The 18,188-nt window shown below is 37.6% G+C and overlaps 2 protein-coding genes across 7 annotated transcripts in view; one reads left to right on the forward strand and one right to left on the reverse strand.

The window, feature by feature from the left end:
- The first annotated feature begins 331 nt into the window (after positions 1-331).
- Positions 332-10,831, forward strand: napga (N-ethylmaleimide-sensitive factor attachment protein, gamma a). Its single transcript, XM_048175247.1, has 11 exons — positions 332-514; positions 776-843; positions 944-1,028; positions 1,254-1,271; positions 1,360-1,390; positions 4,244-4,353; positions 4,431-4,497; positions 4,588-4,658; positions 5,818-5,896; positions 5,974-6,183; positions 10,133-10,831. Exons 1-11 carry the CDS (start codon positions 462-464, stop codon positions 10,265-10,267), a joined length of 927 nt encoding a protein of 308 aa, XP_048031204.1. The 5' UTR covers positions 332-461; the 3' UTR covers positions 10,268-10,831.
- An 83-nt stretch (positions 10,832-10,914) lies between these two features.
- Positions 10,915-18,188, reverse strand: part of LOC125258346 (piezo-type mechanosensitive ion channel component 2) — a 118,273-nt gene continuing 110,999 nt past the window's right edge. For all 6 annotated transcript variants that reach the window (XM_048175244.1, XM_048175242.1, XM_048175243.1 and 3 more), the window contains 13 exons: positions 17,724-17,937; positions 17,463-17,577; positions 17,235-17,382; positions 16,720-16,934; positions 16,464-16,622; positions 15,672-15,819; positions 15,374-15,562; positions 14,236-14,328; positions 13,991-14,160; positions 13,403-13,519; positions 13,236-13,315; positions 12,948-13,161; positions 10,915-11,632 (listed from right to left, as the gene is read on the reverse strand). In XM_048175244.1, the coding sequence (XP_048031201.1) occupies positions 11,380-11,632; positions 12,948-13,161; positions 13,236-13,315; positions 13,403-13,519; positions 13,991-14,160; positions 14,236-14,328; positions 15,374-15,562; positions 15,672-15,819; positions 16,464-16,622; positions 16,720-16,934; positions 17,235-17,382; positions 17,463-17,577; positions 17,724-17,937 (2,115 nt within the window). In that variant the 3' untranslated portion in view covers positions 10,915-11,379. The remainder of the gene's footprint in view (positions 11,633-12,947; positions 13,162-13,235; positions 13,316-13,402; positions 13,520-13,990; positions 14,161-14,235; positions 14,329-15,373; positions 15,563-15,671; positions 15,820-16,463; positions 16,623-16,719; positions 16,935-17,234; positions 17,383-17,462; positions 17,578-17,723; positions 17,938-18,188) is intronic.

Here is an 18,188-nt window from a genome sequence, read left to right on the forward strand (position 1 = left end):
AATTTAATTTCATATGTTGGTAATAATTTAGTGTTTATAAGCCTTTTAAAGAATTTGAACCCAAACTGACTGTGTTTCTAGAGAGCAAAGGTTTTGTGAAAAAGTGGAAGATTTAAACACAAAGTGTGTAAAATAAACTGTTAAAAGGATTTGATGATATTTTATTCTGTGTTGTTGGATTTCAGCTTTAATGTACATTGTTTTATCAAAGCAGCTGATGTTGCCATAGAAACCAGTGGACTGACTCGCTTTCACTCCGGAATGGCGGAAGCTGCTGCTGGAACCTTCGGTTGAGTGTCGCTTCTTGTTAGTGGATATTCTTTGATGACGTCGAGCTCTTCGTTACCCGGAAGTAAACGCTAGAGTCATCATCAGGTGACCGCACAGGGTTCGAGCTGCAGCGAACAGTTTATTTATTATTAATTTAGTTATTAATGTGTGAAGAGCAGATTTAATAAAGCATGGCGCAGAAGATCAATGAGGCTCATGAACACATCGCGCAGGCGGAGAAACAGTGAGTGATTCCTCAGGATTCAGGATTAAATTAACTTTACGACTTATTTCTACAGCAAATTGATGTTTAAAGTCTCTTTATACGAATATAATCTCATACATAATATCTTATGATGGAGAAATGCCTCAAATGTCACAGTTATAGCCCGTGTTTTCGTGTCTCTTCAGCCAGTGAAGATGATGATGATGAAGGTATAGATAATTAACCTTTAATTAGATGAATCATGTTTAATTAATGATCATATATTCTCACTGAACTCAGTCTGAAGACGAGCTTCATGAAGTGGAAGCCTGATTATGACAGTGCTGCATCAGAATACTCCAAAGCAGGTGAGAGGAAGATGATGATGATGAAGATGATGTTGATGATGATGATGATGATGGTGGTGATGATGATGATGATGATGATGATGGTGATCTTCCTCTCCAGCTGTTGCCTTCAAGAACGCCAAACAGCTGGAGCAGGCCAAAGAGGCGTATCTGCTGGAGGCCGAGGCTCACACCAACCACAGATCGTATCCTTGAGAATGTTTTACTGATTAATGGATAGTTCACCTAAAAATTAAAATTCTGAAAAAAAAAAAAACACATTCCTTTGTGTTCAACATAACAAAATAATGTTTACAGGTTTGGAACAACCTGAGGGAGAGTAAATGATGACAGGATTTTCATTTTTGGGTGAACTATCCCTTTAATTGATCCTGCGTTTGAATCCGAACTGTCCTTGACTCTCTCTTCAGTCTGTTTCATGCTGCCAAGTGAGTGCACTCATTATGATTAGAGACGCGGCTCTTTACTGTCAGTCTCTGTGTTTGTGTGTGAATTTGCTGCTTGTTTTTGATGCAGGGCCTTTGAGCAGGCAGGAATGATGCTGAAGGTCAGTTCTGCTCACATCTGCTCATGACTGAAATATATATTCTCACAGTAATACTGTAGATATCGAGGGCCTGTCCAAACACACACTTGCCATCTTGGCCACTTTTGAAGTTTATTTTAAAATACAAGTATTAAAATTCGAAATAAAGCTCTGTAAACACTTGCGTTTGTGCAGTACTGTAAGTGTGTGTCCCGTCAGATCAACAACAGACACACACACACACACACACACACACACTCTTCATTCGAACACTCGGGTCAAAAACAGGAAATCATCATGATAGCAGACAAGTGTGGGTATTTGGACAGGCCCATATATACACATATAAACATTGATGGGAGTAAATGATCTCTTTAAATGTCACGAGTGAATATACGGGTCATTCTACAGAACTGATTCAGAGTCAGAGTTGGAAACGTCCTTTTCCACAAATGTTGTATTGATGCAAATTATATAATATCCAAGCCACACATTTCTAGTAATTATGCAGTTAATTCTCATATTGTATTTTCAGAAAGTTTTTGAATATTTTTCCTCTTCCCAGATTTGTCACTACCGAAACACATTAATAAATAATTTAATAAGAAGAGTCACATTGACCTGTTGAGATTTTGTTTACATCTACCTTGAAAATATATTTTTTGCTATTTTTAAAAAAAAAGTTTTCACAGGTAAATCGATAAGAATTACAATTTTAACAATATTTCAAGTGTAATTTATGAGATTTGTTGTATTCTGAATCCAGTCTTTGTTTGTAAAAGTCATAAAGTTTATCAAACTGATTTCAAAGTGAAGGATTCATTAGTTTGAATAAACATTGAACCAAACACTATAATAACATCTGAGTTGATCATTCAATATACTTTATTTTTGACAAATCATCCATGTTTGGTAGTGACAGTAATGTGTTGGTAGTGACACATCACATGACACAATTTAACTCGCATACTAAAACATATTAAAACACTAATGATGTGCATAACTGTACTGAAATGTAGTTTATTTTCCCCAAACAAACGATTATATGTTCCCTTTTATCACTACCAGAACAATGATGTCACTACTGAAACAATGATGTCACTACCGAAACAATGATGTCACTACTGAAACAGTCACGACTGGAACATTTAGAGGTTTCGGTAGTGACAATTTTCGACACTTTTGAGCCGCTCAAAGATCATGATCAGCACATGGTTATCCATCACAGTTCTGAACAGTTTTACACACACAAAAACTACATTTTATGGAATAACACTCAAAAAAGTTTGTTTAATTGCAGAAAAAGGTTTGGTAGTGATGATCCTTAAAGTTGCACACAGATTTTCAGGCTTCTGAACACGTTTAACTCAGAATGAAGATCTATCTGCTGTGAAAGAGAGGCTGTGAGAGGAGGAACACAGGAATATTGCCTGATCAGAAATGTAGAAGTGTGTTAAAATCAGTCTCAGACACTGTTTCAGGAGTGACATGAACATGAGGGGTTTCATGATTTAAAAATAAAATATAAAATAAATATTTTTTTAACTTCACTTTAAAAAAAAATTAAATAAAATAAAATACAAAAAATTATTTCAATATCATTTTCACAAGTTGAAGTTTAGGGGTCAGGGTTCAGGACAGACTCCTCCCAACTGAAAGTACCCAATAAATGATGATTTTATATATATTAATCTTACTGATATTTTAAATATTATTGTGGGATTCAACAGATAATAGAAGGATCTTAGTAAATATCTAAGATTTGAATACTTAAATGATTTTTAAATGTGTGTTTTGGTCGTGCGACAGCAGTTTACACCAGTTCTGTAGAATGGACCATATATATATATATATATACAGTACAGTCCAAAAGTTTGGAACCACTAAGATTTTTTATGTTTTTAAAAGAAGTTTCGTCTGCTCACCAAGGCTACATTTATTTAATTAAAAATACAGTAAAAACAGTAATATTGTGAAATATTATTACAATTTAAAATAACTGTTTTCTATTTGAATATATTTGACAAAGTAATTTATTCCTGTGATGCAAAGCTGAATTTTCAGCATCATTACTCCAGTCTTCAGTGTCACATGATCCTTCAGAAATCATTCTAATATGCTGATCTGCTGCTCAAGAAACATTTAATGTGTACAATTGTACAAAATATTTGTGTACAATATTTTTTTTCAGGATTATTTGATGAATAGAAAGTTCAAAAGAACAGTGTTTATCTGAAATCTAATCTTTTGTAACATTATAAATGTCTTTACTGCCACTTTTGATTGATTTAATGCATCCTTGCTGAATAAAAGTATTCATTTCTTTAATTTCTTTTCAAAAAAATAAAAATAAAAATTCTTACTGACCCCAAACTTTTGAACGGTAGTGTATAATGCTACAGAAGCTTTGTATTTCAGATAAATGCTGTTCTTTTGAACTTTCTATTCATCAAGGAATCCTGAAAAAAAAAGTACACAACTGTTTTCAACATTAAAAATAATCATAAATGTTTCTTGAGCAGCAGATCAGCATATTAGAATGATTTCTGAAGGATCATGTGACACTGAAGACTGGAGTAACGATGCTGAAAATTCAGCTTTGATCACAGGAATAAATTACTTTGTCAAATATATTCAAATAGAAAACAATTATTTTAAATTATAATAATATTTCACAATATTACTGTTTTTTACTGTATTTTTAATTAAATAAATGTAGCCTTGGTGAGCAGACGAAACTTCTTTTAAAAACATAAAAAATCTTAGTGGTTCCAAACTTTTGGACTGTACTGTATATATATATATATATATATCAAAACATTGATGGGAGTAGATGATGAATGGTGGAGCTGTGTGTTGTCTGTGCTGTCACAGGACATGCAGAGGTTACCTGAGGCTGTGCAGTACATCGAGAAAGCCAGCGTGATGTACGTGGAGAACGGCACTCCAGACACCGCCGCCATGGCCCTGGACCGAGCGGGGAAGTATGTGCTCCTGCTGTGGGATCTGTGCATGTGATCAGATGAGAGGCGTGTGGCAGTAAATCACCTTCTGTTTGCAGGTTGATCGAACCTCTGGATCTGGCTAAAGCCGTTCACCTGTACCAGCAGGCCGCAGGAGTGTTCGAGGTCAGTCTGTCACTGACGCTTCACCGAAAACACTCGTTCCCTCATATCACTGACTAACACTGTCTGTCTCTGTGCCGTTTGTTTTCCCAGAATGAGGATCGATTACGACAGGCAGTGGAGCTCATTGGAAAAGCATCACGACTTCTTGTTAGACAACAGAAGTAATCGTTGCTTTATTGTTTGGGAGCATTATTATTATTATTATTATTATTATTATTATGGTAACACTTTACAATACGATCTCATTTATTAACATTAATTAATGCATTAACTAACAAGGAGCAATATATTTTTACAGCATTTATTAATGTTTGTTAATGTTAGATAATAAAAATAATCATCTTCATGTTGCACAGTGCATTATTGATCAATAATATTTTACCTTAAAAATGTTTTAGTAAATGTTGAGATTAACATGAACTGAGATTAGTGAATGTTGTAGAAGTATTGCTCATTCTTGTGAACTAATGTTAAGTTATTGTAAAGTACTGCAGTTATTAATGAAAACTTAAAATTAAAATTAAATCCTAAATTAATAATCAATGAATTAATCAAACCTATTTAATAATCAGCACTCAAATAGCCAAAACTATAAACATGTACAAACATATGAATTGCACATAAGGCAGTTTTGTATATCATGTTTTTCATAACAGAACTGTTTCTGCTCCGTCTGATGGTCAAATATAAACATTTAAATGACTGTAAACTGTAATAACTTGTTTTCATGACAGATTTATTCAAACATACATTAAATAATGAAGACGTCACTAACAGGTGAAGTGAAAATATAATGAATATGTAATACAGTCCATATATTTAGCCCTCTAGAGTTATTTTTTCTAGCTAAATAATGAGTTTATAGATATTAAGCCTTTCTGATTGTTTGAATTTAATAATCGACAGAATTTTAAAGTTGAGACTTTGCTTCATATTAAAAGTATTGAAGCACAAAGCTTTTTTTGTGATTGATGGATGGCAGTAGCTACAGAAGTGACGCTCGCATCAACAGAAAACAGGACAGAAAGATTGTAGATTCAAGAAATCGTATCATTACTGATTAAAATCGAGAAATGAATGAACGAGTGTCACAGCTGATGTTTGACTGTTGTCGTTTATCCATGTTGTGTGACGAAACAGACGCTGAACACAGTCAAAACATGACAAGCGTTAATTAAACGTCTGTTTCACTCTCTGATTTCATCCCAAAATTGCTGTTTCAGCCAAAAAATGTAGTAGCCAAAATGTTAAATGTATATTTCCCCGTGTAATAACTGTGTTCGGCTGTCTTTAATGCCGGATGAATGATGCTCGTTACAGGTTTGACGAAGCTGCCGTGTCGCTGCAGAAGGAGAAGAACATGTATAAGGAAATAGAGAATTACCCAACATGCTTCAAGGTGTGTGTGTCAGTGTTCAGATCTCGCTGTGTACAGACGCGCTGCCGTGAGTAACACTGTCACGTGTTTGTGCTCAGAAAACCATCGCACAGGTGCTGGTCCATCTACACAGAGCAGACTATGTGGCGGCTGACAGGTGTGTGCGGGAGAGCTACAGTATCCCAGGATTCAGCGGGAGCGAAGACTGCATTGCCATGGAGCAGCTGCTGCAGGGTTACGATGAGCAGGATGAAGATCAGGTGTCTCGCGTCTGTACGTCTCCGCTGCTCAGATACATGGACAACGACGTGAGTCTCTGTGTGCCACTGGCCATCAGTAGAGTAAAGACCGTCACAGATTCTTCTGTAGAGATATAGATGTTTATATTAGGGGTGTAACGGTGCATGTATTCGTCCTGAACCGTCACATATACAGTCAGATGACCAATACAGTCGGTCGCACGCGATCCGCACTCCAATCCAGAAGGGGGCGCGTGTGGTAATGTAACGCTGTTTGCTAACTGGCACAACAGGAAAAAGAGCAGAAGATGAAGAACAGACGATCCATGTGAAGATACGTTTGCGTGTATCTCTGAACCAGCGCTTCAACCGCAGAAAGACGCCACGTACCAAACTGACTTTAATACCCACCGATGTTTGTGTACCCTTACACCCCTAAAATATATATTCAGTCCAAAAGTTTGGAACCACTAAGATTTTTAATGTTTTTAAAAGAAGTTTCGTCCGCTCACCAAGGATACATTTATTTAATTAAAAATACAGTAAAAAACAGTAATATTGTGAAATATTATTACAATTTAAAATAACTGTGTACTATTTAAATATATTTGACAAAGTAATTTATTCCTGTGATGCAAAGCTGAATTTTCAGCATCATTACTCCAGTCTTCAGTGTCACATGATCCTTCAGAAATCATTCTGATATGCTGATCTGCTGCTCAAGAAACATTTATGATTATTTTCAATGTTGAAAACAGTTGTGTACTTTTTTTTTCAGGATTCCTTGATGAATAGAAAGTTCAAAAGAACAGCATTTATCTGAAATACAAAGCTTCTGTAGCATTATACACTACCGTTCAAAAGTTTGGGGTCAGTAAGAATTTTTATTTTTATTTTTTTGAAAAGAAATTAAAGAAATGAATACTTTTATTCAGCAAGGATGCATTAAATCAATCAAAAGTGGCAGTAAAGACATTTATAATGTTACAAAAGATTAGATTTCAGATAAACACTGTTCTTTTGAACTTTCAATTCATCAAATAATCCTGAAAAAAAATATTGTACACAAATATTTTGTACAATTGTACACATTAAATGTTTCTTGAGCAGCAGATCAGCATATTAGAATGATTTCTGAAGGATCATGTGACACTGAAGACTGGAGTAATGATGCTGAAAATTCAGCTTTGCATCACAGGAATAAATTACTTTGTCAAATATATTCAAATAGAAAACAGTTATTTTAAATTGTAATAATATTTCACAATATTACTGTTTTTTACTGTATTTTTAATTAAATAAATGTAGCCTTGGTGAGCAGACGAAACTTCTTTTAAAAACATTAAAAATCTTAGTGGTTCCAAACTTTTGGACTGTACTGTGTATGTGTATATATACAGGGAGTGCAGAATTATTAGGCAAGTTGATTTTTTTATCATATTTTTTTTCCAAGTACATTTTACCAATTCCAATCCACATCAATCATAATAACTACTATTAATATTGTTTTTAATCATTTATAAGTGATACATAATTGTTCATGAAGGCTGGAAATGAAAAATGCCTTATATTCAGGTGTGCAGAATTATTAGGCAGGTTTTCTTTTACAGGCCAAATGAGCCAAAAAAGAGATTTAACTCAGACTGAAAAGTCAAAAATGATTAAATACTCATGAGAAGGACGCAATACTAATGCAATACTAGAAATTGCAAAGTTAAAGCATGACCAATGGACAGCAAAACGCTCATTGGGTCAGCGGGGTCATACAAAAACAGGTGGAAAAGAAAAGACGCATGTTAACTGCAAAAGATTGAAGAATTAAGGTGAAGAATTAAGTGTGAAACCATCAGGAACCCTTTAGTCTCCAGCGCCACCATTTTCCAGAACTGCAACCTACCTGGAGTCTCCAGAAGTGCAAGGTGTCAGGATCTCAGAGACTTAGGTTAGCTAAAGAATCCTAAAAAATGACCCGCACTTGATAAGAATCACAAGCTGAAGTGTTATAAAATACATGAAGACTGGGTTTTTATAGGCCTTATAAACAGACAGCTTGAGAGTGACTCCTGAAGGACCAGCACCACATCCTCTTGTACCACTGTTTGAAGAATTCATCTTCCAAAATCTGACAGTAAGTTTTAGAAGATCATTTTTAGTCCATATCTGCAAGACGGACATTTCAGGATAAGAGATGGACTAAAAGTGAACTCCCACATCTTACTGCCAGATTCTGGAAGATAAATTCTTCAAACAGTGGTACAAGAGGATGTGGTGCTGGTCCTTCAAGAGTCACTCTCAATCTGTCTGTCTATAAGGCCTATAAAAACCCAGTCTTAATGTATTTTCTAACACTTCAGCTTGTGATTTTTATTAAGAGCAGGTCATTTTTTAGGATTCTTAAGTCGTTAATCTCGATTCTCACACTTCTGGAGACTCCAGGTAGGTTGCAGTTCTGGAAAATGGTGGCGCTGGAGACTAAAGGGTTCCTGATGGTTTCACACATAATTCTTCACCTTAATTCTTAATTATTTTGCAGTTAACATGCGTCTTTTCTTTTCCACCTGTTTTTGTATGACCCCGCTGACCCAATGAGCATTTTGCTGTCCATTGGTCATGCTTTAACTTTGCAATTTCTAGTATTGCATTAGTATTGCGTCCTTCTCATGAGTATTTAATCATTTTTGACTTTTCAGTCTGAGTTAAATCTCTTTTTTGGCTCATTTGGCCTGTAAAAGAAAACCTGCCTAATAATTCTGCACACCTGAATATAAGGCATTTTTCATTTCCAGCCTTCATGAACTATTATGTATCACTTATAAATGATTAAAAACAATATTAATGGTAGTTATTAAGATTGATGTGGATTGGAATTGGTAAAATGTACTTGGAAAAAAAATATGATCAGAAAATCAACTTGCCTAATAATTCTGCACTCCCTGTATATATATCAAAATGTTTTCAGACACCTTGAACATTTCAGTCATTAATACAGTTTATAGTTTAAAAAATGGTAATAAAATATGATAAGATCTCAGAGTTAAACTATTTTAGAAAAAAAATTAATCTTAATAATTTTTGGTCCCAAATGTTTATCAGTTTTACTGGTAGTCCACTGTATGAAGAATATTTGGGTATAATGTCACAGTTTACTTTATTTTGCTATCCTCACTTACAGAAATGAACTATAGTGTTTTACTATTTTACTATAGTTTGACTGTGTATATATAAATATATATACAGTATGTGTTAGCTATACATGTTTAATTATTATCTAAAATAACATCAAAGAACCAAAGTAAATGCATTTTTTATTCTATGAAAGTAAAAGGTAAAGGTTTAAAATAACTTCTAACCTGTATTTGTTCACAAACTAGTTATCCCTTACTGAGAGACTTTACTAATGTAATTAAATCAAATTGCTTAATTTATGTAACTTAATTTAGTAAATCTGAGGCAGAAATTTGCTGATTTTATTTTAGTCATGACACCACAGGTGAATAGGCAAAAACAAACAAACAAAGTAATATTTATCTCCATACTTTCACCCAGATGATCCATCACAGTACATTAAGACAATTTATAATATTAAATTTATAGTTTATTTTATAATATAATTAAGACAAATGTATTTGTTGTACTTTATCTGAGCAAAATGACCTTTAGTTAGTGTTTTTCAGGTAAATGTTCATGTTTGTAATCTTCTCATTGTCTTTTATCTGTTTCACTCACACTTCTAAGATCACGGCAGGTACGACATCATCAACAAAACCATCTGAATATTAGTGTAGAGTCTCCAGTTCCCACGCTTCTGTTTTTATCTCCCTAAAGTCCTCCTGTAATGTTAGTCAGCCTCTCTCTGACCCTTACCGTACATGACCTCTTTAACTAACACGGTGTCAGTCCTCAGAGAGGCTGAGAGGTGTTTCATACTGTTACATGTGTCGATGAGCTCATGATTGTGATGTCATGCTGATTTCATCATGATCAAATGAAGAAGAGTGTCTTCGTCTCTGTCCTGCAGTATGCAAAGCTCGCCATCAGCCTGAAAGTGCCCGGAGGAGGGAAGAAGAAGAAACCCCCCGCCGTCGCTAGCGGAGACGCTGGAGCCGCGCCGCCGGAGGAAGACGAGGATGAGTATGCTGGAGGACTCTGTTGAAGAGACACACCCACACCTGAGACTCCAGCATGAAGGTGCAAGCATGATCACGGCCCGCGCTGTTTATATTCCTGTACTGGAGCTGCGTTCAGAAGCATGTTTATTTATTTAGGTTTGCCTTTAAACTCCCTCAACTTGTTAAAATGAAAGTTTTCAGGCAAAGCCAAACCTGAGAAACTGCCTTTCCTGTTAAATCAGACCTTTAATGGGTGAATCTGATGCTTTGTGTGTACAGTATTCTAACTGCATCTTGGGTAGTGTTGCACTACAGGTCTATCATATGAACACTGTATATGCTGGAATCTGAATATCAGTGCCTGCTCTGTAATTTCAGTACTTATTTCCATTCATTCTTAACTCAGTTCTTGGCGTATGAACGTCAGCAGTGATGCTGCATATAAATGCATGAAATGCCTTAAGATGATCTTGATCTTTAGTTTTAGTGTAGACGGTGTGCAGGGAACAATTTCTGTTATTAATGAGGACTTCGATGATGTTTACTGTGATCGCATGGTTTCAGAATACCACTGAATAAATAAAGAGATTCTGATTTTGCATATTTTAGATGCCTTTTACAGTGAATTCTGTAGGCTTTACACATACAAAATGGTCAAAATGTAAGAAAAACATGACAGACAGACACCAGGTTTCCAGAATGTGCTTTATGCTCATGACGCTGATCCACAGTCACACCACAGACCCTGACGAGTCAGTAAAGATCGTCTGACGAGAGTACACCGATCCTGAGAACGCTCCAGTCCTCGTTCAAGCCTAAAAATCAAGCTAGGATAGATCATGCGTTTAACGTTACGCAGTCTTGAAGAACCCAAGCACTTGTGGGTCCAGTTGTCTCTGAGGAAAAAGTGCCTAGTGTCTTTCTTTGTTCAAGTTTACAGCCGGCCGCCAGGACAGTATATTGCACAGCGCACGATTATCATCTCCCAGAAGAGCGCAGTATAGCCTCAGTTCCCAGCAGCTCCTGAAAGTCTCGTCTCAACCAGGACACTTGGGTCTCACCTGCGGGTCACATTGTCGCAGCGAGGTCATTCGTTTCTCACAGTCTTAGTGATGCGGACGCTTCCTTCCTGGGGTTTCCACGCGATCCCAGAGGCTCATTTGGTCTTCTCCCTCGTCCATTTGATCATGGTCTCTGGCGAGCGGTAGAGGAAGATGAGTTTGGCGTACAGGTCCTCCTCCAGCTCCAGCTCGCCCGTCTCCCGCACCAGGAAGATGTCGGTGCAGAGTTTGAGGATGCGGTCCACACATGGAAGCTCTTCGAACATGATGGAGTGCGAGATGCCGCTGAAGAACTCACGGACGAACTTCCCGATCACCAGCACCACGGATGCGTAGAGGCCCATGATGCTGCAAGAGACCATGATGTGTTACTTACATCTGTGTCCGCTAGTCATTTCCTCCAAATTCAACCACAAAATAATAGCAAAAAGTGCAGTGTTTTAATGATCATGCAGACACAAAATAACCGCAAACAGCACAGTACTGAGTTATTGACACGTTTGAGCAAAACGCAAAATCAACTAAATAATTCACAATTTTAACCACAAAAAGTGTGAGATTGACACGTTAGTGCAATAATACTGCAATCTTTGAACAAAACGCAAAATTAAGATCTTGCATAATTCAGCATTTAACTGCAAAATAATCGCAAAAAGTGCAGTACGACTATAGACGTGCTAGTGAGATAAACGTGCATGAGTGAAGCATGGGATGTGCAATAAATCACTGACGCATGAAAGCTGCCAATCACACGCTTGAACAGTCAAAAATGCCCGTTCTGGTGAATATTCACCATGTCAGTTATGCACAGTTTATTAATAACACAGTCGGTTATGTCCTAATGAGCGTAAACATCTGTCAGTATATTGGATCCATGCATCAGCTCTTAAAGTGACAGCAGCCTAATAAACCTGCTGCCGTCGCCATTAATGTGAAGCAAACTATGAAAGAGAAAATCACTCCACTTTTGTAGCTTTAATAATAATGAATATTCATACAATGAATGAATATTCATAAGCATTACATAGTAAAAACTATGCAATGCTTTATTTATTAATTATTTGTTCGATTTTTATAGTATTTTGTACTTAAATTCTAAACGTACCTGAACAATTTAAACACTGTTTTATTTGTATATTTTCATTTGTCCTGTTTACTTCTCTGTTCTTATTTTTAATAACAAAATTAAAATTAAAATAACTATCTTAAATAAATAAAAGTTTTCTACATTTATTTTTTTATTTTGTTTTTCTGTAATGTAATCTAACATGCTACATTATGGTAAAATTGGTCTCCTAATTAAAAAAAAACCTGTAAATTATTATGGAAGCTCGTTTCTGCTGCAGAATTAAAAAGAAAAAGTGATTAGGACTTTTTTGCAGAACTACAAGTTCATATCCCACAATTCTGCTTGCAATTTTGTGAAAAAAACTGTGATAAAAAGTCTTAATTGCCTTTTTCTTTTTCTTTTTTTAAATCCTGACCAGCTGCATAAACACAGTTAATTAGTGCTAATCAATCTTACCTTTCTGATTCAAATTAGACCAATTTTAAAAAATGAGCAGAACTTGTAAAACTAGTCTAAGCAGTTTATGTAAGCAGCCGCTGGTGAGATAATGACCCTGGACTATCATCTGGAGCCTCGGATGATCATGTGACTCACCCGTATCCTGCCAGGAAGCCCAGGCTGGGAGGACTGACTTTATCACTGAAGACGTAAAGCTGCAGCCCCGCCTCGCTCTTCTTCTCCAGCTTTGCCTCGGATCTCATGTGGATCTTCTCTGTCGACGGCTGGTCCACAATCCACCACTCCTGAATCTGTTCGCTGGCGTTTTGAGACCTCTCCAGGTCCAGCAGAACGCTCTTATAACTGCCATCTGAGGAGCACAAACTGAGTGAGTATGGGTAATAAGTGATGTCACAGGCAGTATTAATGTAGACTCTTCATTACCTGCATAAAGCTGATCTATGGGTTTGGCGTTTGAGTCGCTCGGTGCTCGAATAAAGCAGGGAAACACTTTCTCGATGACCCTGTACACGACACACACACACACACACACACACGTGACTCAGCAGAACTGTGAGAGTGAAGCATCACTTGTGTGGAGTTGTTCTTACACAGCCTTATTCCTGGTTCCATTGAGTAAAGCGATCAGCTCCTGTCTGGTGTTCATGTCCAGATAGGTCACGTGTTTGTCCACTGCAAACTCAGCCTTCGCTCCCAGACTCAGATTCCTGCAGAAGTTTGGGGCAAGTAATAAATTCATCAAGAACTCATTAAATTGATCAAAAGTGACATTATAGACATTTATAATGTTACAAAAGATTCTATTTCAAATAAATGCTGTTCTTTTGAACTTTCTATTCATCAAAGAATCCTGAAAAATAAAATATATGACAGTTTCCACAAAAACATGAAGCTGTTTTCAACATTGATAATAATCATAAATGTTTCATGAGCAGCAAATCATCATATCAGAATGATTTCTGAAGGATCATGTGACACTGAAGACTGGAGTAATGATGCTGAAAATTCAGCTTTGATCACAGGAATAAATTACACTTTACTATATATTCACATAGAAAACAGCTGATTTACACTGGAATAATATTTCACTGTTTTACTGTATTTTTGATCAAATAAACACAGTTTTGGTGAGCAGAAGAGACTCTCACAGTGTATTGGGTTATGTGGCGTATCTGTACCTTTGGATGCTCCAGGACATGGTCACAGGAAACTGGTCCTCTTTGCTCAGGACGTCCATCAGGTTCTTCCTGCTGGGAGGGCTGATGGTCCACAGAGAGTTGGAGCTTCCTTCCAGCTCCGCCACGGTCACGTCCTCCGCGGTGTACGCCTCCAAAAACTGCTGTGCACTCTGGGAAGACGGATCAGGACACATGACACGCTGCACCACTGAAGATGCTTCTGTAAAGACTGATGATTGACTTACAGGGAGGAACTTGTACGATGTCATGAACGCCTGGAAATCTGCGTTGGTGATTTCCTTCAGCTGATTCTGCTGTGCGCTCATGGTGAAGATGGGCTGGAATAATCCATATACCGCTTTTGTTAATATTATAAATGAGCTTTTATCTTCATGCAGTTTTACATCATTTTATTACAGCTTTTCATAAAGAGTGGAAAGAAAACATCTTTGACGAGTTTATTTTACTGCACTTCATCTCTTTGCGTCCTCAGATTTTGATTTCAGTCTCTAAAGGCGTCGACTTTGAGTCAGAATCACTTCAGCAGCGTCACTTTACAGTTTTATTCATATTCATATTTTTACTTAGGGGTTTGTTCATATATCATTTCACATGATTCATATAAAATTGTATTCCTAAAACATGGTGTAAATGATTTGTTTTCTGATCTATGGAGTGATAAAAAGAGAAATCCAAAATCCCCTCAATAAAAACCTTTAATATGTCAACAAAATCAAACAAGAATTCTGAAGCTGCTTTATCAGATGTTCAGATTTCTGTTCTGGAAATGTATGCAAATTTAATTTTGCATACATTTAAAAATATATACATTGTAAATACATATGCACATATATATATCTCATTAGCATGTTAAACTTGTAACACAAATCGATTGTCTTAATGCACTGTGATGAATCAACCATTCAAATAAATATTAGTTCATTATTCATCTGTAGTGTCTTGCCTAATTTTAGTTAAAGTTCAGTAATTTTGTCATTTTCATTAGTTTTTGTTGTATTATGTGTATGCAGTTTTTGTTATTATAGTACTTCTCTGCTAAATGAAATAATTTAAAATGAGAAATGTTACCTGAAATATACATATATTTATATATATTAGGAGTTATGAATGAATTATGCACTATAATGCATAGTATATTCTGAATATTATAATACTAATCTATTCATTGTTACACCTTTAGAAAGTATAATGCATTAAAACACACGACAAACAACCAATTTCAGATGTAACAAAGATTCTGCAAATATTAAAATGCATTTTAAATATGGTTAGTTAATTATATACCGTTTGAATATCATTATAGATAAAGGTTAAAGTGTTACCGAATGTTTTTATGGTTGGTGATTGGACTTGTCGGAGTACCTGAAAGCCGCCCAGCGTGATGGTGACGGACACGTCCAGCGGTTTGTTGACGACTCCGGCCACAGATTTGACCAGAGACATGAAGAGCAGAGGAAACCAGACGATACAGATGAGCAGCATCACGATCATCCCGCCCATCCCGTACTTCACCACCTTCTTCTTCTTCTGTCCGCGTGGCTGAGGATACCTCTGAAAACACAAGCGTGAACCGGTTTCTCACGAGTCACTCGAGACACACTTCCACTGCCGAAGCTGTCAGGAGACGGACAGATATATTCCGTTTGGAAAGAAGTCTCACTTTTTCTGACTCTCTCCAGCACTTGAGCACAAAGATGTGAGCGTAGATGTCCTCCACACAGATCCAGCTGGACAGGCTGAGCGTGGTGTCGGTCCAGACCCAGTCCATCACCGCGCGCAGCTCCGTCAGGAACGGCACCAACCGGAAGCTGAGCGTTCATTCAGAGACATCGTGAAACTGAGAGACGAGATCAGTGCTGTGCACTACAGTGTATTACTGGAAAACAGGCTGTGCATTACAGTGATTTTACCATGATGCTGGTAGAGAAACCGTGGTAAAATCACCGTAACGCATGGCCTTAGTTGACCTATGACTTTTATGAACAATGACACCAGCAATATTAAATAAATAAATAAATACAAATGTTCATCTTTACTGTCACTTCTGACCAATTTAATGCATCCCTGCTGAATAAAAGTATTAATAAAAGTAGTTTAAATATAATGACATTCATATATTTTAGACACATCTGGAATCTTGTTACTGCCACTGAATAAAAAAATAAACGACTTTTATCTCATTATTCTGAACTCTGAGATTATATTTCACAATTCTGGATTGTAAGAAAAAAGTCAGGTCAGAATTACAAGTATCTAAACTAGAAACTATATATATATATTTAAAAAGGTAATTATGACTTTTTATCCCATAATTCTGTTTTTTCCTTGGAATTTCGAGTTTAGATATAAACTTTTTATTTTTTATTCCGTGGCAGAAACAAGTTTCCGCAGTCATTCCCACTCTGAACAGAATGGATGTGAGCGTAACATGAGGCTGATGTTTGTTCCTCACCCCTGGAAGAGGAAGAGATTGACGTAATTATAGCTCTTGGTCAGGAAGTTTCCCAGCACGCGGGTCGGGTATCCGCAGCGGATCTGATAGGCCGACAGACCGAAGTAGATGCACTTCACAAAGTACCAGAGCTGGGCGACCGTGTTCTGACTGAAACGCCTGCGGAGTTAAATCATCCAATCACACGTCAGATCAGCTCGAGCTTCTTAAACCTCATCAGTAATGGAATGATGTCATTGGTCGGATAGAGGCAGACCTGTCAGTGACTCCTGGGAGAATGAAGAACATCCAGAAGTGAATGCCGAAGACCAGGATGACCTGGAAGATGACCTTTCCCATCACGGTCTTCCTCAGATACAGCGCGCGATCCACCACCATAGTGCCGAACTGGATCAGCACCATCACCAGGAACGCCTCAGGAACCTGGTCTTCTGACAGGGAGGAAGTGATGTCAGCAGCAGCAGAGTGTTTCTGTGGAGAGAGAGAGATTTCACTGCAGTTACAGTGTCAGTTCATCCTAAAATCAAAACTTCTTGCCGTCTACGTCAAGCGTGACCTTGTCAACTGAAAGATCTGACTGCACTGACACTATCAGAACTGATCTGAATACATTCGTTTCATAATCGACTCGTTCTGCAGCACTTATTGAGCTGAACTGAATCAACAGCTGATGGACAGAATCCGTTACACATGAATGACACATGAATGTACATCACAGTCCCGAAGAACAGATCCGTCATCGCGACTCTAACACAGTGAAGCTCCACACACCCCGAAGGCCCAAAATCCGAAAACGATGATGATGAAGTCGACCGTGTCGGCCAGAAACATGAGCACGTAGACGTCCGTCACAGCGCTGTACTCCGGGTGGATCAGGTTATAGAAGAACTGCCGGATGGGAATGTAGATATCCAGAATCCTGAAACAACAGAAACACACAACCGTCCGTCAGCAGGTCACATGATGACAAAACGATCAGATGATGTGATGAAGTCTTACGTTTTGACGGTGAAGCGCTTCGCTTTGATCAGCTGTTCTCTGAGCTTCTCCAGAACGAGTTCCTTACGGGTTTTCTGTAGAGCGCTCAGAGAGCGACGCACACTCGCCCTGCTGTCTGCGGACACACACATCACACACACATCACACACACATCACACACACATCACACACACATCCTCCATGCGATGGGGAATGTGGCATGATTCTAACACCTGATATAATGCAGGTGCAGCAGTGAAGCGTGTGTTTGGACGGGTGTACCTGCTTTAGAGCGGGCCGAGCGCTGGGACACGCTGGAGCTCTGACGCCGCACCGCCGAGCCGCTCTGGGACTGTTTTCTGGGCAGCCGTACGTGTGCCGACACCGAGGCGTCAGCGGCGCTCCTCTCGGCTCTCTCTTCACCGTCCGAATCGTGGTGAGAGACTGACGTTTGACCACCTGACCTGGGCTCATCTTCATCCCACAGTCCGTAGCACTGAGGAAGAAGATGAGGGAGATGAAGAGCTTTCTGTGCAGACACACTTTAATGAGCAGTGATGTTTAGTGAGATACACAAAATCACATTTTATAATTATCCCACATGATCTTCGGGGTGTTTTTGACCTGCAAATAAAAAAGTTTGCTAAAAAAAAAAATTTTTTCTTTGCCCAAATGGCATGAGACTGTACGCTGGTTAACACTTTTCAGATCTACAAATAATAATAATAAAAAAATGATATCTTGTTT

This window comes from Megalobrama amblycephala, linkage group LG22 (assembly GCF_018812025.1).
Source record: "Megalobrama amblycephala isolate DHTTF-2021 linkage group LG22, ASM1881202v1, whole genome shotgun sequence".
NCBI classification, from domain to species: domain Eukaryota; kingdom Metazoa; phylum Chordata; class Actinopteri; order Cypriniformes; family Xenocyprididae; genus Megalobrama; species Megalobrama amblycephala.

What these genes read in the sequence shown, in the direction of transcription:
- napga (XM_048175247.1), top strand. Translation starts at nt 462, where the DNA reads ATGGCGCAGAAGATCAATGAGGCTCATGAACACATCGCGCAGGCGGAG. An exon ending in AGGCAGGAATGATGCTGAAG is followed by an intron (nt 1,391 to 4,243) that starts GTCAGTTCTGCT and finishes GTGCTGTCACAG; the next exon opens with GACATGCAGAGGTTACCTGA. An exon ending in TCAGATACATGGACAACGAC is followed by an intron (nt 6,184 to 10,132) that starts GTGAGTCTCTGT and finishes TCTGTCCTGCAG; the next exon opens with TATGCAAAGCTCGCCATCAG.